Genomic DNA, 25,774 nt, shown 5'->3' on the forward strand with positions numbered 1-25,774 from the left:
AGTTTGTTAATTTGTTACCCAGATATAGTTTGAACGCTAAAGAGAAGTTAAGCAGAAAGTACTGGGAATGCGGAAGCACCCTGGTGCTGAGAAAGCATTTGGAAGGAATGCCTCTCCTCTCAGTAACCTGTGTCAGGCTGAAGACCTCTCTGCAGGGGTTCATGAAACGTCACACAATCCATCTGCAGTCACATGCACTCTGTATTTGTAAAAATCTTTACAGTTCTAAAACACAGATAATTAGTAGATTTGGAAACATGCCAAAAGTGTATTATGGAACAGAGTACAAATTTGATTAAGTACTTCATTTAAAAGTAGGCATAGGTAGCTTAAAAAAAATAAAGAAAACAAAAAAAAAAGCAAAAACTTCTCAATATTTCTATTTTATACTTAAGCATAACACCCTTGGTATTAAACATGCTGCTAGCTACCACTTAATGAGCACCTGAGCTGTCATCCTCAATAACCGACTGACAACTATTATCAGTGAGTTGATATTTCCCTGAAAACTGCTGTACGGTCGCTAACAGAGTTAAGAATAGAGACTGTTCTATTTACAGAAAATAATATCAGGTTATAGTATTTGGCATAATACTGTCAAAAATAATATAAATGCATAATTATAATTTTTAAAATCAAGAGATAACAACATGCCTAGGCGTTCTCTGTTAGCAGATCCATGTTTTATGCACGCTACATAGTGCATCTCAGTGACTCATGGCTTACAAAGGCCACGTGGGGAGTTCAGCATGAAGCATGGCGATACAGCGCAAAGCTTGGGGTACAAGTTTCAGTACCACAAAGAAAAGAAAGGGTCTCTGAGTCTGTGGGTTCAATAAAATCAAGTAAGACCAGGATACACATCCAAGGCAACATAATAAAAGAAATAATCCAAATATCCAGCTCACTCTCATCTTAGTCATTTCTCAATTTGAAACGAGCCATGAAAAATAAATACCACAAAACCGAACAATCCGATTCATCTAAGTAGGACGCCATTCAGACACTAAGAAGTAGTCAAAAACAGCCTACTATGGTCCAGAGTTACAGCATCCCAGAAATCTTACCAACAACTTACGTAAGCACTGATTTTAAGGGAGCATTTTGAAGCAATATTCTTACTACCAATAACCAGTATTCTGTGGGTATTAAAAATCGCTACAATCCTTCTGCGATTACATAGCACATATGTGAATAACAAATGCCTTACGACAAAAAAACTTATATAACTTTAATTTCAAGTACTAAAAAATTTTTAAAAAGATACCTCCTCCACAAAGCTGTCTCTCTTCTCTAGCATTTCTCGTAAAGTCTGGAGAATTCTGATGCACAGCTTTTCTTCTTTCTCCATGAGTTTCTTTGTGTGATTAATCAACCTTAAAGCAAAACATTAGATCTTAGAAAAGACACTGATTTCTCACCGAGCTGCATACAAATACTATATACTGTACACTGACCTCTCACTGAGCGACATACAAAAGCCGTATACACTATGGGAGAAAAATCATACCACTGAGAAAACACAGCAAAACAGATACACCTCTGCAAAGGTTTCAGAATGATACGTCAGCTTGTAACATTTGCTCACTGTTGTGTGTAGTGTATCTCACTGCCTCACAAATTTACTTGGCATGCTCTTTTAGTGAGACATGATACCAAGCAATAAAACACTGACATTCTCATTCCTCCCCCCACTTCGCCAGTACAAAAAGAGATTACTTGGAGCTTATTACTGTTCATCATGCTATACAATATTATTTCTATGCATTAAACCACAGTGTAGAGTAGTAATGTAAGTGGGAAATATCATATGTTAGTATAACAGGCCATTCCTTGCTGTTTATTTATATCATGTGCTGTGTTTCCGTGCTGGGTAGAAACAGGAAGGTGTGTGATTAGAAGAAAAATGAAGTTTCCACTACTGAAAAAAAAAAATAAATAATAACAAGAAGACAATTCTTCCACTTGCTATCTACACTCATGATGCTAGCTAGAGTGGGGGACCACGTGCACCCTGGTAGGCTGCTGGGAGACTTTTGGGGTCACCATTTATGTGCTACCCTGAGACTGAAAATCAAGTGGATGCTTAGGGGCCAGGATGGGTAGCAGTGTCCACGGCTTGTGTTGTTAACGAGGTGGCCCTCTAAAGGCTTGATGAGACGGCTTCCTAGAGAAAGAAAGTGATGTGACTGATTCTAGTAACACAACACGACTTCTGTGGACATAACCCTGAATAAAAGCAGAAATCAGGGCTGGAGAGATGGCTTAGTGGTTAAGGCGCTGGCCTGTGAAACCTAAGGACCCATGTTCGACTCCCCAGGACCCACGTCAGCCAGATGCACAAGGCGCATGCATCTGGAGTCTGTTTGCATTGGCTGGAGGCCCTGGTGAGCCCATCCTCTTTCTCTCTCTCTCTCTCTCTGTGTGTGTGTGTGTGTGTGTGTGTGTGTGTGTGTGTGTGTGTCTCAAATAAATAAATAAAAATTAAAAAGCAGGGATGGAGAGATGGCTTAGCAGTTAAGCGCTTGCCTGTGAAGCCTAAGGACCCAGGTTCAAGGCTCAATTCCCCAGGACCCATATTAGCCAGATGCACAAGGGGGCGCATGCATTTGGAGTTCGTTTGCAGTGGCTGGAGGCCCTGGCACACCCATTCTCTCTCTCTTTCTCTCTCTCCCTCTTTCTCTCTCTGTCACTCTCAAATAAATAAATAAAAATAAAATTTAAAAAAAAAATAAAAAAGCAGGGATCAGAGTCAAGCCCACAGACTTGCCAGAGGTCCTCCCAATGTATCCTCACCACAACCCAGAGACGGACTCAAGGATCGCCCAAATTCAGTAAAGGGGACACAGTGGCTCAGAAAGCTGACTTGCCTCTGGTTACATAACCCTACTAGCAAGCCTGGAAACAGGCATCAGAACCAAAATTCCTAAGCTCTGCGATCTGACACAGCTCACCAGTCTTGGAAGAGAGTCCTGGCATGAACCAGGCTGCACCCAGCCATCCAGTACAATCGTTGACCCACAGAGGTGTTGGCAAATATGCCAATCAATCAGACAAGGAAATCTTTCCACCCTGGTGTGGGGGATTCCCCAGGCATGATAAGAGAAGGTATTGATAAAGGGACAGCATTTAACTAGGAAGGTTTCATAGGGCAGAAAAGGTGGGGAGAGAACGCGGCCCCCGCTCAGGAAACAGGACAGACAAAGGGCAGAGGTGGAAGTTATCTAGAATGAGCTGGAATGCTGCGCTAAATAGTATCGAATGTGAGGAAGAAATGGAAGGGAGGGAAGGTGGAAAGGAAAGGAGTAAGGGATGGAGGGAAGGAGGAAGGGAGGGAAGAAAGGAAAGAAGGAAAGCAGGAAGGGAGGGAGGGAGGGAGCGAAGGGAGGAAGGAAGCAAGCAAGCCCAGTCCTGAATATATTTTAGAGAAAATAGGAAATAATCGAGCTCCCTGAATTTGCAGCGGCTGAAGGTCCTGATGTGTCCATTCTCTCCCTCCCCTCTCCCCCCGCCCCCACTGCTCCTTTCTCCCAAATAAATAAAATTTCAAAAAGTTCTGAGGTTACACGCCACTGTGTGCAAGCTACGTGATGCTCCTACGTGAGTGAGAAATGGGCCTTGCGGGTGAACACTCATTCCCATCCAGTCCCTCCTCTCACACCGTGACTGAGCCAGCCCATGCCATTCCCTGAGGCTGACCCCCTCAAGCCCGACACGTGCCGGCGCCACTGAGTCGCAGGGTGTCATGACTTCCTTTTACTGACAGAAGAAGAAAGGACTTCAGCCCTGCCCAGACTGCACATTCCCAGCTGTGCTTTCCCAGGGGCGCGCCATGCATGGCAGTGCAGGGACCTTGCCTGACTCTTAATCAAATTGAACTTTAGGGCTGTGGAGATGACTTAGTAATTAAAGTGCCTGCCTCCAAAACCAAAGGACCCGGGTTCAGTTCCTCAGGACCTTCATGAGCCCGATGCACAAGGTGGCACATACATCTCGAGTTTGTTTGCAATGGCTAAAGGCCCTGGCAGACTCATTCTCTCTCTTCCCCCACCCACATCTCTCAAATAAATAAATAAAACATTTAAAAATAAATTTGGGGGGCTGGAGAGATGGCTTAGCGGTTAAGCACTTGCCTGTGAAGCCTAAGTACCCCGGTTCGAGGCTCAATTCCTCGGGACCCACGTTAGCCAGATGCACAAGGAGGTGCATGCGTCTAGAGTTTGTTTGCAGTGGCTGGAGGCCCTGGTGTGCCCATTCTCTCTCTCTCTCACACACATGAATAAATAAAAATTGAATAATCGTTTAAGAAATAAAAATAATAAATTTTGGGGCCAAAGAGATGGCTTGGTGGTAAAGGCATTTGTCTGCAAAGCCTAAGGACCCATGTTCTACTCTCCAGATCCCACGTAACCCAGACACACAAGGTGATGCACGTGCAAGGCTTCACATGTACACAAAATGTCACACACTCTGGAGTCCAATTGCAGTGGCTGGAGGCTCCGATGTGCCAATTCTCTCTCTCTCATAAAAATAATACAAATAAAATATTTTTGGAGCGAGGTGTGGTAGCACATGCCTTTAATCTCAGCACTTGGGAAGCAAAGATAGGAGGGTCTCTGTGAATCTGAGGTTACCCTGAGATTTTATAATGAATTCCAGCCTGGGCTAGAGTGAAACCCTACTGCAAAAAAAAAAAAAAAGTTGAATTCTAGTTTTCTCAGCTAGCCTTAACAATGACACTCTTGGCTCATCACAGAGATGAGAAGAGCTATGCAGAAATTTGTCATCACTGAGCCTCTGGCCATAAAGTCATGATAATTGCACAAAGTTCTCTTTGGCCATTACAGTCAATAGGAATCCTTTCCCTCCACTTGGATGTGAAGCTCAAACCACTGCTTCTCTCCTCAGGTTTGTCTAGAGCAGATGTGCTTCCGTCTTCAGCATAGCTCAGTATCCAATCTCCTGAGCCGCAATATCACCACTCTCTCCCTCACCCATATCTTCCAACTCCAGACCACTTTTAACAGGACTCTTTAATAATAGGAATAGTATGTTTCTGTGCTGTTGCATTGGTATCCATCAGCTATATATGGGTATTAAGCATGAGACAGGTCTCTGAAGGAGTGAATATTTACTTCATTTTAATAAAAATTTTGAATTAAGCAACCTTAGATAAAGGCTACCATGCCAGCACATTGTTAGTGACATGGAATTTGCTTCAAAGGAGCGGATAGTAAATATCTTGGAATCTGTGGCTCACACAATCCCTGTCACATCTAGTGGACATCGTCATGGTAACATGAAACTAGCTCCAAGCAATTCATAAATGAATGTGGGGCCATGTCTCAGTAAAACCTTATTTACAAAATCTAAGTGTGAGCCTATAGCGCACTTTGCTAACCCCTGATCCAGGCTATGAAGTTCTCAAAATGCAGCAGCTACAATAACATATTGATATACTGGCATTAAAATCCTCAGGCTGGATAGATGGCTTAGCAATTAAGGCACTTGTCTGCAAAGCCTAAGGACCCATGTTTGACTCTCCAGATCACATGTAAGACAGACGCAAAAAAATGAAGTGCAAGGTCATATGTGCTCATTGATGGAGCAAGTGTCTGGAGTTCGATTACAGTGGCTGAGGCCCTGGCATGCCAAGTCTTCTTCCCTCTGACTATCTCTCTCTATATATATATTAAAAAAAAAAACTATTTTAAATCCTCAGGGTTAGTACCTACTCTTTATAAATGGGCACATGTTCATTAGAGGGGGGTGATGCTTTTCAACACTGGGAAACACTTCTAGTTAAAATTTCCTTTCTACACCCTGAGCAAACATGTTTTGTAGACACCCAAAGTAACTTCATTCTGAAGTCCTGACTGGAGGGCTGCAGCTGTGTTGGTAAACACATTTCACTATCCCCTGAGATAGAGTAGGTCTACAGCCGAGTTCGAGACTCTGGTAACAGTGTAGAAACTGCTCCTGTTCTTCAACATAACCCCTAGAGCCAGCAGTATTCATCCTGGTCTTCAGCATGATGCCTAGACTCAGCACTTCTCATATTGGTCTTCAGTGTGATCCCTGGAGTCAGTGCTTCTCATCCTCGTCTTCAACATGACCCTAGATCCAGAACTTCTCATCCTGGTCTTCAACATGACCCTAGATCCAGAACTTCTCATCCTGGTCTTCAACATGACCCTAGATCCAGAACTTCTCATCCTGGTCTTCAACACGACCCTAGAGACAGTGCTTCTCCTGCTGGTCTTCAACACGACCCTAGAGACAGTGCTTCTCCTGCTGGTCTCCAACATGAACCCTAGAGACAGTGCTTCTCATCCTGGTCTCCAACATGAACCCTAGAACCAGTGCTTCTCATCCTGGTCTCCAACATCACCCCCAGAGTCAGCACTTCTCTTCCTGGTCTTCAACATGACCATAGAGCCAGTGCTTCTCATCCTGGTCTACAATGTGACCCTAGAGTCTGTATACCTCATCCTGGTCTTCAACATGATCCCTAGTATCAGCGCTTCTCCTCTGGTCTTCAAAATGACCCTAGAGTCAGTGCTTCTCATCCTGGTCTACAATGTGACCCTAGAGTCTGTATACCTCATCCTGGACTTCAACATGACCCTGAGAGCAGCACTTCTCATCCCACTTTTTCTTTCCTCTCCTAGAAACTGCACTTGTTCAGGGAAGGAAACACCTGCCTATTTCTCCATCCTCTCATTTCTACCTCAGTATGTCACAGTCAATGAGGATGTTTCTTTTTTTTTTAATTTTTTTTTTGTTGTTGTTCATTTTTTATTTATTTATTTGAGAGTGACAGAGAGAGAGAAAGAGACAGAGAGAGAGAGAGATTGAGAATGGGCGCGCCAGGGCCTCTAGCCACTGCAAATGAACTCCAGATGCGTGCGCCCCCTTGTGCATCTGGCTAACGTGGGTCCTGGGGAACCGAGCCTCGAACCAGGGTCCTTAGGCTTCACAGGCAAGCGCTTAACCGCTAAGCCAGCTCTCCAGCCCAAGGATGTTTCTTGACATCTTCCAGCAACAGCCTCAGCCACACAAGACTGGGATGAAAGGACAGTGGCACTCTGAAGCATCTTCCTCCCACCTGTCTCCGGGAACACTTAGCAACCATCCTGTATCTATGTGGGACACTTGTGACTTGTCCCCTGGTGTGACTGATTCTCCTAATGAAAAGGCATATTTCTTCTTCCTGGAGGAAGCTGTGCTTTTTTTACAAAGATCTTTTCTGAGAACATTTCACTTAACAATTACAATGAAAATATCCCAGGGTGAATATGTCAGCTGCAGTAGATCTAACAATACCCAAAAATGTTGAGAAAAGGGGGCCAGGGGTACTGAGGATAATAGGGCCAGGAAGTCACAGCACCTGACTTGAACTCCCCTCAGTCTCCTTCCTGATCCTGACTTCCCAGTGCTCACTGTGTTTATGGACTTGGTAAAAATAATAGATAAATGCAGAGGACAGCCGCTTAAACAGTAAGACCTTGATAAGTGTGAGATGCCCTTCCTTTGTTCCTACATGAATGAAAATCAGTGCCTTATATGATAATCTTTTATTTTTTTTAATTAATTAATTTATTTATTTGAGAGCGACAGACACAGAGAGAAAGACAGATGGAGGGAGAGAGAGAGAATGGGCGCGCCAGGGCTTCCAGCCTCTGCAAACGAACTCCAGATGCGTGCGCCCCCTTGTGCATCTGGCTAACGTGGGACCTGGGGAACCGAGCCACGAACCAGGATCCTTAGGCTTCATAGGCAAGCGCTTAACCGCTAAGCCATCTCTCCAGCCCTGATAATCTTTTAAAAGATCCCACCATATCATTATAGAAAGGAGTTATTGTATAATATTATGGGGTATAATATTTTGTGCCCGATAATGACACTCTTTATTCCCAGTACATTTTAGTAAAATAAGCTAACTTGACCTTCACCAAAATAAAATGCCCTGTGACTGAGTTATTTGGATAGCAAGCCCTTGCCACGCTGTATGCATTGCGGTATCCGCAGAGTAGAGAGTGGAGATGTTAGAAGCCAAGGCAGTTCGGTCACACTAGCAGCAGCTCAGCCGGGCTCCACTTACTTTGACATGAATGCACCACATCTTATTCTGGCGTCACTTCCCTCAGGGAACAGCAGCTCGGGACTGTACAGAACATCGACCAGCACTGAGAACTCAGCCTGCATCATGGGACTGAACTGATGCTCCAGGGAGGAGACCACATCCTGAGACAGAGCACAAGAGGACCCATGTGAAGACCCAAGTCAGATTCCATCCTGGGGAGAGGCATCGCCTAAGGGCACTAGTCAGGAATGAGATGTGGGAATGTCACAAAAGATGGGAAATGGATCCTGCCTTCCCACTGTACCAGATGTGCACGCTTTAACACAGCCAGGTTTTATGTATAAATACCGCTTATGTGGTCTCTCTCTCCCTCTCTCTCTCTCCCCCTCTCCCTCATTCTCTCTCTCTCAAAATCATAAAACAATGGAAGAATAAGCATCCGTGAAATTTCTAAGGATCTGAGCTGGAGAAACGGCTTGGAGATTAGACCTACAAAGCCTAAGGACCCAGGTTCAATTTCCCAGTTTCCCAGGACCCACATAAATCCAGATGCACTAGGCAGTGCATGTGTCTAGAGTTTGTTTGCAATGGCTAAAGACCCTAGCATGCCCATTAACATTTCCTCTCTCTCTCTCTCTCTCTCTCTCTCTCTCCCCCTCCCTCTATCTACCTCTCATAAATAAATAAATTTTTTTTCTAAGGATACACATGTAAGAGGGAATTTCGGTCCTGAACCACTGCTAAGCATTCTAAATGGTACTTCATACTCTTTGGAAGACTCCTGGCTCTTGGCTCCTACAAAGCCATACCTTATTTTCCACTTATGCCCTGACTACTCCTTCACCAAGCCCCGGTAGTTCCTCATCCTTCTTGCTTCTGTATCTACATTTTCTTAAAGAAATCTCATCCAATGCTCCCCAGAAGCTCTGCATTTAAAGAATAGTACTGGTAGAGAATTATAAAGCTTGATCCCCAATAAGAAGTGGGTGTCTTCAGCAATATCTTATTTATGTAACACATTTTTAAAATATTTTATTTATTTATTTGCAAGCAGAGAGATACAGACACAGAGAATATAATCATACCAGGACCTCTAGCCACTGTAAATAAACTCCAGATGTAGGCACCACTTTGTGCATCTGACTTTACATCGGTACTGGAGAACTGAACCCAGGTCATTAGGATTGCTAGGCAAATGCCTTAATCATTAAGCCATCTCTCAAGCTCCTATAATACATTTTAAAATTTTTCATTACAAAAACATTAATGTTGCTTGTGTTTGCATTGTACCTGCAGCTTTTCAATAATATTTCTATAATCCCACGCAGGCCCTCCGAGCACTTCCTTAAAGCGTGGTCCTGAGCGAGCTGAGAGCCTCCAGCCCATGGCTGCTCTTTGCACCATGTTTGAGTGGCTCTTCATGAACAAGGTGTTGACTTGGCTGTCCAGGTCCACCGGAATGGCAATTCCACGATTTTTTGCTGAAAAAGAAAGACTTAAAAAGTTTCTCTCCATTTGGCTGAAACTCCTCATATATTATATTAACTGTCTAATAAATGTGAAACAAATACAAAGGGAATATACCAAATCTTGAATCTCTGCCATAAAGTTGTTTCATATAGTATCAACAGATTTTAACCTGTATTCAGAACAATTAACAAAGTGGGTTCATTAAACATTCAAGAGCAGTCAGCAGGGAAAACACCATTACAAGCCGGCAAACTTCCAAGACGCTAAAGAAAATAGGAAAACAGACAGAACTCACATAGCAAAATCTGCCAATCAACTCATTAATTTGAGTGTGTGTGCGCATATATACACGTACGCACACAAAATGGCACGTGATAAAATACCTCTTAGAGAAAAACTACACAAAACACAGAGAAGTGTACAAAACTCTGCCTTGAGGGCTGGAGAGATGGCTTAGCAGTTAAGGTGCTTATCTATGAAGGCTAAAAACTCAGATTTGATTCCCCAGAACCCACGTAAGCCAGATGCACATGGTGATGCATGCATCTGAAGTTCATTTGCAGTGGCTAGAGGCCCTAGCATGCCCATATTCTCTCTCCTCTTTCTATTTCTCTCTCATAAAATAATAAAAATAAACCAAAAAATAATTTGCCTTGTAAGGTACCACATGGTGCCTGTGTTTTTGCCTAAGAACTAGTGGCATTTAATGTTGGTATCTCTTTTTTTCTTTTTCTGTATTTTTTTTTTATGAATGGGGGAGAGAGAATTGGCACGCCAGGTCCTCCAGCCACTGCAATCGAACTCCAGACACATGCACCACCTTCTGCACATGTGCAACTTTGCATGCTTGCATCGCCTTGTTTGTCTGGCTTATATGGGACCTGGAGAGTCGAATCTGGGCCCTTAGGCTTCACAGGCAAGTGCCTTAACCTCTCCAGCTCTAATGGTATCTTAATGGAATTGTGTCATTATGCTGAAAAGTGAGGGTGGCTAGCCACCAAGGAAAGAAAAGTGTTGAGGCATTTCTATATAAAATGAAGGTGTGGCTAGTCCATTGGAGAAGGAAGGGAAGAAACTGCGCCAGGGAGCCACCGTACATAGCCTAAGGCTTCATAAAGCACAACCTACCAGCAGCAGGTGTGGTCCAGGGAGTGGAGAGGTCTCCTGGAAAACCTACTCAAGAACCAGCCGAGAGAGAAGACAGCACTCCTCCACGGGACTAGCAAAGCAGAGAAGTTGGGGGTTGGTGGGGGGAGCAGCTTGACACAGCAGGGAGCTAGAGAAAGAGAAAAACGTTCTTGCAAGAAAGCCAAACGCTGGACCGTGGAGAGTGCCAAGTTAAGGTCGAAGGACTGGGTAGAGAAGCAGAAGAGAGCTGGAGGTTCTTCAGAGTTCATCAGATAGCAGCAGGAGGGAGCAGAGAGAACTTATACTGGACACTCCAGCCACCGAGCCCAGTCCCCTGCATTTCAACACCTGCTGGTGTCCCAGCCTTTCTTTAAACACCCCCACACCATGCCCACATGAAAATGCACACATAAATAAACACACATAAACATAAACTATACACACATGTGCACAACACATGTGCACGCTGAAAGAAAGTCTCCATTTTCATTTGCTCAGTCCTCGCCACTGAACTCCAGACCAGCCCTACGATGTATGTAAGGCTTACAGGAGAGACAGACCCTCCAAACTGCATTGGACACACACACCAGGACCCCCCCCCCGGGGAAGTCAGAACAGCCCCTCAGCCCCTCACAACCATAAACACAGAACTGAGAACCACGAGGAAAACCAGTAGCATTAAACTCACCACCCTCAAGCCGGGCGTGGTGGCGCATGCCTTTAATCCCAGCACTTGGGAGGCAGAGGCAGGAGGATCGCCGTAAGTTCGAGGCACCCTGAGACTACATGAGACTACATAGTTAATTCCAGGTCAGCCTGGGCCAGAGTGAGACCCTACCTCGAAAAAAAAACTAAAAGAAAAAAAAAAAAAACTCACCACCCTCAATGAAATCAAACAATTCAAGGACAAACAAGTCATATTTAAATAAATGTAATTATGATCCGTAGAGAATTTGAGTAGATGTTGCATGCAAAAAATTAGAAAGTTAGAAAAAAAACTTTAACGTTAAAATATGCCTGCACAAATAATCCTCCCCAAAATTACATGAAAAATGGAAAATATGGGAACAAAGGAAGCCAGGCAATATTCTAGTTCATGGGACATATAAAAGAACAATGGTAAATAAAATAGAAATTATGAAATAGGGAGGGCCAGTCTAGGAACTTATATACCTAACCAATCTGATTTCCAGTAAAAAACGTAACAGAAACGATGGACAGGAAGAAATGATGAAGAAATTTCTTGAGCTGATACTGGTGTTAGGTCTCCTGCTTGAGGGGGTCAAGGTGTGTTAAGTAGGATTAAATGGGTAGAGTGGCCTCGTCGTAGTGACAGAGAATGCTGACATTAGAGGCTGAACACCTTCAAGTCCAAATCAGCATGGGACCTGACTTGGAATTGGCCCTTGCAGATCTCCTCAAAGGGAAAGTTCTAGCACTGAAGCCAGTTCTGTTCTGTCTAGCTCGGTCTCACCGAGCCTCACAGGAGGGCAGTGGCGGGAAGGTGGGCCAGCGGTGGTCCATGCAGCTGAAAGCCAGGCAACGCCCGCGGCTGTCGGCAAACACCCAGAGCTAAGAGAAATGCCCACAGCAGATTGCTGCCCAGAGTCTCCAGGGGCGCCGGGTGCTGCCAATGCCTTACTCTGTGCCTCCAGGACTGTGACCCAGCACGTTCTGTCTTTAAGCCACTAGGAGTCGTACCTTGATGTGACCAGCCACAGACACTAACACAAATGACAAGAGGAACAGCTCAAGGGCTTCCGGAGAGGGGAGAAAAGAGGACTCCTGCAAAGAATCACGCTGACAGCCGACTTCCTGACACGACACTGGGGTGTCTTTGAGGAGCAAATGGACAAAAAATAAAAAAAAAAAATGGAGAAGAGAAATTTCCATCAATAAAAGTAAGAAGTGAACGTAATTACCCAATTAATGCATTCCACATTGTGCACAGCTGAGGAATTTTTCTCTGAATCACATATGGGAAAAAAACTATGAGAGAGGAAAGGTAGATAGATAATAGATAGATAGATAGGTCGACAGATAGATAGATAGATAGATAGATAGATAGATAGATAGATAGACAGATGATAGATAAATAGATAGAAAGATAGATAGAAAGATATATGATAGATAGAAAGAAAGAAAGATAGATAGACAGATAGATGATAGATAGAAAGATAGATAGGTAGATAGATAGACAGAAAGAAAGATAGATAGATAGATACATAGATGATAGACAGAACAGAGTCTCAGAATATGTCAAGATGAACACAGGAAACTATTGCAACTAATATGAACCTGATGGAAAATGGAGCTAGAAACAAAAGAAAATATCGTTATAGATATATGCATCTAGGAAATTCTCTTCTGGTTAAAAAAAGTTTTACTATCACACACTTCATTGTTAAAATATTTTATTTTTGTTTATTTATTTGGCGGAGAAAGAAGGAGAGCGAGAGAATGGGCACGCCGGAACCTCATGACACTGCGAACGAGCTCCAGACGCAGGCGCCCCCTTGCGCATCTGGCTTGCGTGGGTCCTGGGGAATCCAACCTGGGTCTTTTGGCTTTCCAGGCAAACACCTTAACTGCTAAGCTGTATCTCCAGCCCACAGCACTTCATTTTTGTCTCAAATGGTTTGATAGTGAAAAATACATGTCACAATGTATAAGTTCCAACAACTGATTTGTAGTGTTTAAAAGCTTATATGAGAAGCTTCACAAAACAAAACAATAGAAATACAAGGATATATCAAGCAGTAAGTCTAACAGTGAGAGAAAAGAGGGAGATGTGGGAGAAATACGTCACATTCCTCATAGTTCCGTGTGAAGGACATAGACATTACTTAAAGCGTTCAGTCTAGAAAGATACACATATAAATAACATTTAAGATTACAATGACAGTCACTGGACAACACTTTAAATGAGTAAAAATAGGAGGGAAGGAAGGGAGGGAGGGAGGGAGGGAAGAAGGAAGGGAGAAAAAAAGGAAGGAAGAAATGAAGGGAAGGGAAGGAAGGAAAGAAAGAAGGAAGGAAGGAGGGAGGGAGGGAGGGAGGGAGGGAGGGAGGGAGGGAGGGAAGAAGGAAGGGAGAAAAAAAGGAAGGAAGAAATGAAGGGAAGGGAAGGGAAGGAAGGAAAGAAGGAAGAAAGGAAGGAAGGAGGAGAGAGAGAGAGGGAGGAAGGGAGGGAGGGAGGGAGGGAGGGAGGGAAGGAACGAGGGTAGGTAGGAGGAAGATGTAAGAAGAGTGACATTCTTTTTGCAACAAGAAGCCAGTTGAAATGGTGACTTGTGACCAGCCATAGAAACAAACACCAATGACAAGTTAAGAGAAAAATGTCAAAAAAAAAAAAAATTCTAGAGTAAAGAGGATTCCTAAAAAGAACTAGAGTGAGAGAAAAGAGAAGAGAGGCAGAAACACAGAGAAACAGAACCAGGCTTTCATACAGTGTGAGGAAAATGACACAGGACAGCAGTATTTCTGCTGAAGTGCTGCATGCTTCACTTCTAGAAAACATACCTAAGGGCTGGAGAGATGGCTTAGTGGTTAAGCGCTTGCCTGCGAAGCTTAAGGACCCCGGTTCGAAGCTCGATTCCCCAGGATCCACATTAGGCAGATGCACAAGGGGGCGCACGCGTCTGGAGTTCGTTCACAGTGACTGGAGGCCTTGGCACACCCATTCTCTCTCTCCCTCTCTCTCTCTCTCCCTCTCTCTCTCTCTCTCTCTCTCTCTCTCTCTCTCTCTCTCTGCCTCTGCCTCTTTCTCTGTCTTTCTGTCACTCTCAAATAAATAAATAAAAATAAAATAATTTTAAAAATACTTAAACGTCTTTGAAATTATTTTTGCTGCCAACACAAACCCAGTTGTCAACTATAATACAAACTCCAGGTAAAGGCTTAGGAGTGCCAGGAGCCCTGGCAGCTCTCAGACCCCCCTACACACACAGACTTTCTGCTTCCCATGAAGAATGTTTCCCCGTGGTCCCGCCCAGCCTCACTCACTGTCACTGTGTCCCGTCCACAGCTCGCAGCTGCACCCTGGCTCTCTGCCCCCACCCCCCACGAAGGACAGTTAGCCTCTATGCTGCCAAGAGACATACGCTTTCATGAATACTTAATCCCACCCCAGCCCAAACCCTGGCAACACTCTCATCCTCTTCTGTCCACTTCACACATGAGCAGCATTTGCTCTGAACATTCAAACCATGGAACCAAAGACAATAGGCTTCTATGATACTACCCTTGCAACAACATAACAAAAAGCTATAAACCCGGCTGGGTGTGGAGGCACACGTCTTTAAATCCCAGCACTCAGGAGGCTGAGGTAGGAGGATTAATGTGAATTCCAGGCCACCCAGAGACTACAGAGTATATTCCAGGTCAGCCTGGGATATAGCGAGACTCTACTCCCCCCCCCAAAAAAAATAATATGAAGTTCACAAAATATGCTACAGGTAAAATAGACTAATATACTACATTTCTATGCACAAGTGTAAACTGTAGCAATAGGCTACATCACAATTTTAAGTAATAAAATTTACTGTATAATGGAGGGAAGGGGTATTGGCATTACTAGAAGCCAGCTATATAGGTGATACATTTTTGAGCAATTATGAAACGTGTTAATATTTCTATAAGCGTAATCTCAAATAGATTCCCAGCACTGTCAAAATGGTATAAACATTAATTAGAAACCAAAATTGATCATGCTGACTTAGCTTCCCATGCACTGCTTAAAACTTAAAGCAAAGGTATGAGTGGAAAAGAAAACTGTAATTAGGAAAAGAATTTGTTTATCACGCAAGAACATATCTTTTTCCTCAAATGAAATAAAAGCCATGATCCAAACTGAGCTATGTTCCATTAAGCTAGGAACATTCTGGAAGCCAGTGTACATAACATGTAAAAATATAAACCTGGTGCTATTTTTGAGATTAATGGCTCTGCCATATCCGACCATTTCTCGGACCTGTAGCATTTACCAGTCAGGTTAAAGTTTAAAATGTTTTGAAAAGAATGACTCCTATTTTACATCTAAGTTAGAAAGAAGACCTTGTTAAGGACACACGCCATAGGCAGCAAGTACCCGGAGTCCCTAGCAAACGGGTGGGAAGGGAGAGGGGCCACTATCATCACACTTCGCTTTGGGGGGGCTCTGCCTAAGGTAACTACTGCTCTCGAATGAGCGATCTTTATTCACAGGTATTTTTATTATGGGTCTAACCTCCTAATTAGGCTTGCAAATCCTAAAGTTCTCTGGCTATGACAAGTCTTTGCAATGATTTTAAGATGTAATCAAAATCCACTTCTAATTATTATTCATTAAATATTACATGTTAGATAACATTTTTTAATTAGCTCGGGCTGCCGATGGTATCTGACAGACCGAACCCTCTGAGAGCAGACGTAATGCAGCGAAAAGTGCCATGGAAAACCTGCTTAGGGAGACACATGACAGATGTCGGGGGGCAACAGCTCTCATTAGAAAGCACACTGGCTGTCAGGCCCACGCGAGGACTGGAACAGCCAGAGCACGAGGCAGGATGAGTGGAGTGGGGGAGAGCCATACCCTTTCTCTAGCAAGATGGGGTTCCCAGAATAAATCTACACCTAAGCACCAGTGTTTTTATATGAGGAAAGCATCAAAGATATTAAATATGTTTCCTATTTAGCATTCGGACCGTACTAGATGGATCCTCACTCATCAAACTGAATGATTGTATTGTTTTTATGGTTATACAAGAACTAATATGGAATACCTGTAGTCAGCTGGAAAAGAAAAAGTTGACTCCATGCCGTATACCTTACAAAGAAAAGTATGCCAGATCACTCCCCAAGGCATTCCCCCCCCCTCTCTCATTCTTGCTCTCTCTTTCTCCATTTCTCATTTTTGGGGGGCTTTTGTGAGTCACGATCTCACCCTGTAGCCCAGGATGGCCTTGAACTCACAGTCCACGTGGCCTCAGCATCCCCAGTGTTGAAGCTGCAGGCATGAGCCACCACACCCAGCTCCAGAGAGCTCAAAGATTTAAGCAGCAACACTCAAAATATAGAAAAACCAAAACCTTGAACATCTGCAGTGGGAATTTAGGAGCACCTCAGACTGGGCAAGGATATCCTGGGGATGAAAGGAACACCGAAAAGCACCAAAAGAAAAAATTAATTTTTCAGGCAAAAATGAATAAAAATTCAAATGGAAAAATTAAGAGGAAAAAAGTTACTGAAAGGCAAAGAGATTTCCTCATATAAAGGGCTCTGCAAATCATTTAGAAACAAAGTACAAGAAGTGACAGTTTCTAGAAATGGAATTGTGGTTGCTCAGTCATGTGGAACAGTTTCCCTCACTCATGAGAGAAACACACACTAAAACTATAAAAAAAAAAATTTGCTAAGATGGGCAAAAAAAAAAAAAATCTAAGAGCATTATCAAGGAGAAAACACCCCTGTAGATTGTTTGTGGGGTAACAGTACCAAGAGGAGGTAATAGCTATCAAATTTTAATATTCCAGAAATTCTACCCCAAGGTACTCTCTTTAATGTGAAGAATGATTGGAAACAGCATAAAATATTTAAAAATAGGGTGAAATGAACGATAATCATCTAATGGTATATTAGAGAGCCTGTAGCGCCATTTCCCTAATTCTTGCAATAAGGATGACTTATGTTTTCATGTGTTGGCTCTGGAATCTCATAACTGATAAGGAACTACTCAACTCTATTATGATTTGCTGTTTCTTTATATGTTATACCTACATGCGCTGGAAATTCACTGCAGACAGGAAATATGGTTTGATAGAGTGCATTTCTCTCAACTAAAATAAAACATTTCAGATATTGAGGAATCATTAATTAGTTGAATTAATAAATGACTTTTTAAAAAAAAATAGTATAACTTAGTTATGACCAAGGATGTTTTTTGTTTTGTTGTTTGGGCTTGGCTTTTAGTTTGGGGGTGGGTTTTTGTCTTGCTTCTTTTTAAAATTTTTTTTTTCAGTACTCCAGATCAAACCCAGGGCTTTGTGCGCTAGAGGCAAACCCTCTACAGCTGAGCTACATCCCCAGTCCGAATTATGGACTTTTAAAAACCATAATCACAGGAGTACATTGTGCTAAATTCTTTAGATAGCCAACAGATTATAAAGACTCAGACCGATTCCAATGGATATGTTTACTTCATAAAAACCAAATTCTTCAAGGGGCAAATGTCCTGAACTTGTTCAAGGTGTCTGAGAATGATTGGAGTGAAGCTTGTTTGTCTTTTATCCGAAGCATGTGTGGAAGACGCTTCGTGAAACTTCCATTTGGACTGCTGACTGCGTTGCCAGCCGAGCATCAACATTCATCCTGCAGATCACATGAGGATTATGAGACACGTGGAGAAAAACTCTTTGTTTAAGTGGAATAATATGGAAGTAGTTCTTGGAGGACCATTGCCCAAAGCACTTCTACCACATGTTGCTGCATTTTACATGGTGAGTAAACTGAGCAACAAAGTCTGAAAATCCCTGAGCACTTATATTCCTAAAATCGTAGTGGACACCATGATGTGCAGTTATGACAGAGGTCTACATCCTTATAGACCCCCCACCCCTCACTGAGGGTATGGAAAGATGAGGACCCTCACACCTTGTGATGCAAGAGGCCCCCCACAACAAATGAATGCCTGCAACTAGTACGTGTTACAATTTAAGAATTTTTTTTAAAAAAGACTTGTTTCAATTTTATTTATATACTTGACAGAGAAGGAGAGAGAGAGAGAGAGAGAGAATGGGCGTGCCAGGACCTCCAGCCACTGCAAACGAACTCCAGATGCATGCACCCCCTTCTGCATCTGGCTAATGTGGGTCCTGGGGAATCGAACCTGGGTCCTTCGGCTTTGCAGGCAAACGCCTTAACCGCTAAGCCATCCCATCAGCCCCTATTTAAGAATTTGCAATTTCTTATCAAGGTCAAATGTTATAGATCTTAGGAGAAGGTTGCAACGGACATAACTATCAGTTTTGGCAGATAACTCATGCCCAGCCCCTCCACCTTTAAAAGTCTATATGAACATTTTATCAGATACACTAACATGGCGCACATAGTAAATTCGTGAGGGATCGAGGCTCCAGTTGAAAGCTTCAGAAGCTTTGGGAGAAGAACTGAGGCAAGGGAGCACAGCCCCACAGCACAGACAGAATGCTGCTCTCAGCATTTAAAAATCCCAGCTACTCAGGAGGCTGAGGCAGGAGCATCACACGTTCAGGGCCAGATTGGGCTACATAGACGGATCCTGTAACAAACAACAAAATGAAAGATGGTGTGCTCTGGCTCTGAGCCACCAGTGGGTTCCGTGGGTTCTTGGACCTCGAAATCGGACTTCAAGGTGTCTCTGGGAAGCCAGACGGGCTCCTGAATATCTAGCGGGAGAGCGGAGCTGGGCTCCTCAAGTGGCCGCTGAGGCTAAATGTGTTGAAATATATCTTTGGCTCTAAAGCTGGAAGCACCAAAGACTTAGCCTTGACCAGAAAAACATAGTTCCTTCTTGTACGCTAAAACACAGTGTGAGAAGTCTAAAGACACTGAGCTCTAACCCCATGGTAAGGGCAGCAATGCGGAGCGATGTTGTGGCACACCACGCGTCAGTTCATCTGGGTGATGCCACCTGCCTCTTCACCGTCCTGGTCGGTCCCTGGCATCTGCATAATCGCTGAGTGTGGAAATTCGCCCTTCCCTTTTTACATTTGACCCTTCCCTGCCACTGTGGAAGCCTGTTTAACCTCTCATGATTTTTCTCTGGAACCACTGCAGAAAAATCAGTGTTTTCCTTTTTTTTTTTTTTTCTTTCTGCCTTTCCTCACTTCTCACTTAAATAAATCTCCTCCCAGAATAATCTTCCTGGAGTGAAATTCTCTATGCAGGTTTTTTAAAAAATGCTAATACAGGGCTGAAGAGATGGCTTAGTGGTTAATGTGTCTGCCTTCAAAGCCAAAGGACCCCGGTTTGATTCCCCAGGACCCGCGTAAACCAGTGCACAAGGTGGCTTACATGCATCTCGAGGTTGTAAACTGTGGCTGGAGGCCCTGGCGTACCTATTCATGTCCTCTCTCTCTCCCTCTCTCTCTCTCTCTCTCTATCTCTATCTCTATCTATCTATCTTACTCTTTCTCTCTGTGTGTGTCTCTTTCTGAAATAAAATACATGTACTCAGTAAATACAGTCAAGTTGGTACCATTGTTAGCCTCCTCCCTGTCCTCTCCCCTCCACCAGCACCCCCACTTGTTGGGGCATATGGGTTGTGCATTGTGGGGTTCACCATCAGTTATGGGTAAGAGGAAATGTCTCTGGATATCATGACCCAATGTGTGGCTCTGACATTCTTTCCACCCCCTCTTCCGCCAGTTTCCTTGAGCCGTGTTGGGTTCATTTTAGGTCTGCTTCAGCGTGGAGATCTTTTTAATGCTAACACAAAGCCTTTAAGCTTCAGCTGCATATTTTGTGAAACAAGCTCAGGATGGATTCTTCATTGGAACATCCATGGTCCCCACAACACACTCCCTTCTGTTCCCCACACGTGCTGGGCACCCCAGCCAGCAGCAGTATGATGTCCCGCCCACTTCACACACGACAACTTCCTCCCATTCTGCTAATGCCTCTTGCAAGCACCTTGCCCCCTGACTCAGTAATTGTTTGTTAGCTGGGTCTGCGGCACACGCCTGTCATCTCAGAAGCTCAGCAGGCAGAGGCAGGAGGATCAGGAGCTCCAGGTTTAGCTACATAGTGAGTGAGATGGAAGCCAGCCTGAGCCACACTTCAGCATCATGTGCCGCACGTCAGTTACAAACAATCGTGACGACAGCCTGCCGTGCTCAGTCACCGGAGGGCCCTGCTCAGCTTCCCACAAATGCCACCATCAACCTTTCTTGTGAAGTTGGGAACTTTGACACCACCGGCTTACCCACTTCGGCCAGCGTCCTGATACAGGATTCCACGGACGACTTCTGCGCGGGGTTGGGCCAGGTGCAGTTGTAAATTCTGAAGGCGGACTGCAGCAGCTGGATGAAGATGGGCTGGTGGCTCTGAAACAAGTACAAGGCACACGGAGTCACTGAGCCACCTCCACTCCAGATGTGCGAAGCGGGCGGCTCACGCACCTCCAGTCCAGATGTGCGAAGCAGGCGGCTCACGCACCTCCAGGCTACGTGTGTCTCCTTCGCTTCATGAGAGGAGCCGCGCCAGGAATTACAGAAATTTTGGTTAATTGCATTTCTTTTTTACTCTATCCTTAATTACAGAAATTTGGTTATTTGCATTTTAACTATATCCTTAATTAGAAAAATATGCTGTGTCTTCAGTCAATGAAACAAATCTCAATGTGGCTTCTGCAGTCCCTGATTGCCAAGGACCAGTGGAGCAGATGGTTCTGGGCTTGGTTGTTGGCCTGATGTGGGTTTGTTTGATGGGCATGTAGAGGGGACGCCCATATTCAATGACAAAATCCATTTCAGATGTTCCCATATTAACAGCAATAGCTTCAAAGTTGGTCTTTCCAGAAATCATGATTAGCCAGGTATGGTGGCTTACATCTGCAACCCCAGCACACGGGAGGCTGGACTGGGAGGGTTGCAATAGAGACCCTGTCTCCAAACAAAAAGAAATTGCAATTAAGATGATGCTTTTATAAAAGCAATATATAATCACCATGGGATATTTGGAGAACTATGAAGTAAAAATAAATGAGTTTTTCAAGGTGCAGTTAATAAGGGTCAACATGGTAAAGATAAGGTCATCCCTCATACCAACAGACACTTAACAGATGCTTGCCAATATTTATAAAATTGTATGCACTGGCATGTAAATTACCTATAAACGTCTTTCCACAGACTTTATCTATCTCTATACTACATAACATTCTTAATAAAATATAAATACTATATAAATGGTGGCTATACTATATTGTTCATGGAATAATAACCAAAAAAGTCTGTACATGTTTACTACAATCCTTTTCAAATATTGCCAGTTCAAAGTTGGTTGGCTCCAAAAGTAAAGAGAGTGGGTATGTTTGTTTCATGAGTTGTTTTTGTATATGTATGTGTGTACACATATATAGGGAGACAGAGATTATATAAGTTATATTTGTTCATTTTTTTTAGAATAAATGACTAACATGGAACAGTTGGGTCAGATGTCTAGCTACTTAAGGAATCATGCCATTATTTCAACACTTGGCAATCCGCATACAGATATGAGTGGCTTCCTCCTGCTCAGAGAGAGATGAAAAAATAATTTAATGTGAAGATGGGTCCACTTTATGTAACATGAAGTTGGGAGGAAGAGAAGGGGTGCAGGAGCAGTGGAGTCACCTCTAATATTTATATCTAACTAAATAAGGCATCAGTTGGCCATTTTGTTAAGGTGGAAAATTCCAAGTGTGTCAGGGGAGACAAACTGGGTAAGGTAAGGGACATGGTTATAAACAAGCAAAAACACACAGGAAACAGACAAAAACAAGGGAGGAGAGCGGGGGGTTGGAGGATGTATTGACACATATCCAAGAGCATGTCACAGTCCGTGATAAAAGACGTCTGGTGAGCTCTGGTAAGTAATAAGAGAGGAGGGGTCACTGGGGGTGTGCAGAAGGACTCTGTGGTCAGCATGAGGCTTCTTGGCAAAGGTCAGCTCTGGGCAGCGGATGTTTCTCCCGCGGCGGGTCGGTGTCCTCACCTGGAGGCTGGTGCTGTTGTCTGAAAACGGGGAGTTGAAAAAGCCGCTCACGATGCTCATGACGGACTCGGTGACACACTTCTCCAGGAAGACGTCGGCGTGCTTCCTGTCCGTGGTTGTGTTACACACCTGGGAGGAAAGGACAGCGACGTCACGTGCGTGCTCCGTACCACCTTGGTACTGTAACACGGGCATCCTGCAGCCTTCCAGAACCATCCTGGGATGGTTCTCGGTAACCGGCAGTCTAAAGGTGAAACATCTCCCACTGACTCAAGGGTTTAAACATTGGGTCCCCAACTAGGGGTGCTGTTGGGGAAATGTTGGGGAGAAGGAGTGGAGCCTTGCTGGAAGAAATGAGCCCCAAGGGTTGGTTGGGCCTTAAGGACTTTATTGTTCTATTCACTTCTTCTTTTTAAAATTATTTTGGCTTATTTTTATTTATTTATTTGAGAGTGACAGACAGAGAGAGAAAGAGGCAGAGAAAGAGAAAGAGAGGATGGGTGCGCCAGGGCCTCCAGCCACTACAAAGGAACTCCAGACACATGCACCCCCTTGTGCATCTGGCTAATGTAGGTCCTGGGGAACTGAGCCTCGAACTGGGGTCCTTAGGCTTCACAGGCAAGCGTTTAATTGCTAATCCATCTCTCTAGCCTGTTCTATTCACTTTTTATCTACTCTCCGCTGCCTTCTGCTCCTGATGTGAGGTGAAGAGTCTCGGTTACACACTCCATCCATCCCTGGGGCTTCCCCTCCTTCACGGAACCCTTGGCTGTAAGCTGAAATAAACCTGCCCTCTATTAAGTTGCTTCTTCTTGGATGCTTGGTCCCAGCGGAACAGGAAAACGAGGGAAGAAAAGCAAAGACCACCATCCCTGTAACTCGCTTTCTCCTTCACAGCTGGTCAGGGGAGCAGGAGAGGTCTCTGGCTTTGCACCCTTCCTGGGGAGCAGGCTAACCAGAAGACGGTTAGCACTGAGGACAGCCCTGCCCCCTGCGCTGACCTCTCCATCTTTTTGAAAACTTTTTATATTGATTTATTTATTTGAGAGAGAGAATTGGCACACCGGGGCCTCCAGCCACTGCAAACAAACTCCAGATGCACGCGCCACCTTGTGCATCTGGCTTACATGGGTCCTGGGGAATTGAACCTGGCTCCTTTGGCTTTGCAAGCAAACGCTAAGCCACCTCTCCAGTCCTAATCTTGATATCTGATTAAATGAGACATCAACTGGCCATTTTGCTGAACTGTAGGCTGCGAAGCATGCCAAGGAAGGCAAAATATGAAAGCTAAGGGACATAATTAAAAACAAATGAAAGCCCACAAGAAACACAGAGAAAAAAGAGAAAGGAGGAGCACAGAGGGTGTGAGGACAGACTGCAGACAGAGGCAGAGAAAAAATACTCACAAAGGGCAAGAGAGGGCCAGTATGGTGGCCATATGTTCCAGACGCTCTTAAGAAATACAAGTTCCTGTGTCATTATTGACGTTTCGATAAGGTGCTTCGGCAAAAGAGCAAGTGAACATGATTTCATTTGACGTTGCTTTAAAACTCTTCACGCAAGTTCACAAAAGGGGGAAGTCGCCTCCTCAAACCATGTGTTTTAGTGTTTCTGGCGTGGGAAACGGGAGTGTGAAATCCAGAATTTGCTAAGTGGAGGAGGAGGAGGAGACAGGACGGGTTTGTTTGAAGGCTCAGCCGCTCTCCATCTGTGCAGTTCGTTTTTTCCTCTCTACTAAATGACACTCACCTCGTGTGCTCAGAACTCAATGGGTTTTAGCATAACTAATACTACAGGGATAGTGTAGGTAACAGGGTAATTAAAAGAAATAAGTTATGTTAAATTATGTAATCTAGCAATTGCCCCAGAATACAACACGGTACCTACACAAACAAGATGTTCAACGCAGCCAGTACCCTAATCCACCAGAGGTGCGTTTCAAGACCTCCATGAACAGCAATAAATTCTATATTTAACATTTTTATCTTCTATATACAGAGCTACAGTAAAGCTTAATTCACAAATTAGGCACAGTAAGAGATTAGTAACAGCATAATAAAAGAGAAAATTTGGGGCTAGAGAGCTGGTTTAGAGATTAAGGCACTTGCCAGCAAAGCCTAAGGACCCAGGTTCAATTCCCCAGGACCCACATGAGCCAGATGCACAAGGTGGCACATACATCTGGAGTTTGTTTACAGTGGCTAAAGGCCCTGGTGCAACCATTTTCTCTCTATATCTGCTTTCTGTCTCTCTCTCTCAAAATAAATAGAGCCTAGAGGGATGGCTTAGCAGTTAAGGAACTTGCCTGTGAAGCCTAAGGACCCAGGTTTGATTCCCCAGTACCCACTTAAGCTACATGCACAAGTTGGCACATGCTCCTGGAGTTTGCAGTGGCTGGAGGCCCTGATGTGTTCATTATCTATCTATCTACCTCTTTCTCTCTAAAATATATAAATAAATAAAACATTACAAAAATTTTAAAAATATAATAAAATAAATAAAGAGAACTTTTTAATATTTTATTTTTATTTATTTATTTGAAAAAGACAAAGAGGCAGAGAGAGAGGGAGAGAGAAGGAGAAAGGAGAGAGAAAGAAAGAAAGAGAATGGGTATGCCAGGGCCTCTAGCCACGGCAAATGAACTCCAGACACATGAGTCACCTTGTGCATCTGGCTTACATGGGTCCTGGGGAATTGAGCCTGGGTCCTTTGGCTTTGCAGGCAAGTGCCTTAACCACTAAGCCAACTCTCCAGCCCAAAGAGAACATTTATAACAATATATTGTAATAAAAGTTGTATGAATGTTTCTTGAGTGTGTATGTGTGTGTGTGTGTGTGTGTCCTTTTGTTTTTCATAGTTTCACTTAAAAGAGACACTTGGATCTCCAGAATTCCATCATGGTAGAAGCAGTCAGCCTAGTCTACATCCCATAGTTCACATAGACCTCCAGGACTGTGAACACAGGCCACTGAGCCTGTACAGGCAGTCAGAGGGTCCCAGCACCCCAGCAAAGGGGAACTCCAGCCAATACTACCAATGGAAGAAAAGCTCTCGAACTTGGCCCACCCACCAGGCCCACACTGGAGAACTTCAGCCAGTGTGACATCATCTTCTACACGAAAGCACCACCCAGGGTCACAAGGGTCGATAAGAGCTGAGCATATGACCCCAATGACTGATCAGTAAGAGGGAAGCACTATAATCATTAGCGAAGAGGCCTGTAAGAGATCCCACAGAAGACAAAAATTTGAAAAGGGAGCTAGTTAAATCTGTATTATATGGGGAAAACACAATGTAGAAACACAAAGACTGTGAAGAATCCACCCACCGGATCCATTCCCAGCTTCCTAACTCAGGAAAACGAAAGCCACACCACAGAGA

At 43.9% G+C, this 25,774-nt stretch overlaps 1 protein-coding gene across 2 annotated transcripts in view; it reads right to left on the reverse strand.

Annotated features, from left to right (window-relative positions):
* The window catches only part of Itpr2 (inositol 1,4,5-trisphosphate receptor type 2), a 457,151-nt gene that overhangs the window by 193,345 nt on the left and 238,032 nt on the right, over positions 1-25,774 (reverse strand). For both annotated transcript variants that reach the window (XM_045139538.1, XM_045139536.1), the window contains exons 33-37: positions 22,394-22,522; positions 20,625-20,745; positions 9,377-9,567; positions 8,105-8,247; positions 1,268-1,376 (exon numbers count right to left, since the gene is read on the reverse strand). In XM_045139538.1, coding sequence (XP_044995473.1) covers positions 1,268-1,376; positions 8,105-8,247; positions 9,377-9,567; positions 20,625-20,745; positions 22,394-22,522 — 693 coding nt within the window. The remainder of the gene's footprint in view (positions 1-1,267; positions 1,377-8,104; positions 8,248-9,376; positions 9,568-20,624; positions 20,746-22,393; positions 22,523-25,774) is intronic.

The sequence above is a fragment of the Jaculus jaculus genome, chromosome 22 (assembly GCF_020740685.1).
Source record: "Jaculus jaculus isolate mJacJac1 chromosome 22, mJacJac1.mat.Y.cur, whole genome shotgun sequence".
In the NCBI taxonomy this organism is placed as follows: domain Eukaryota; kingdom Metazoa; phylum Chordata; class Mammalia; order Rodentia; family Dipodidae; genus Jaculus; species Jaculus jaculus.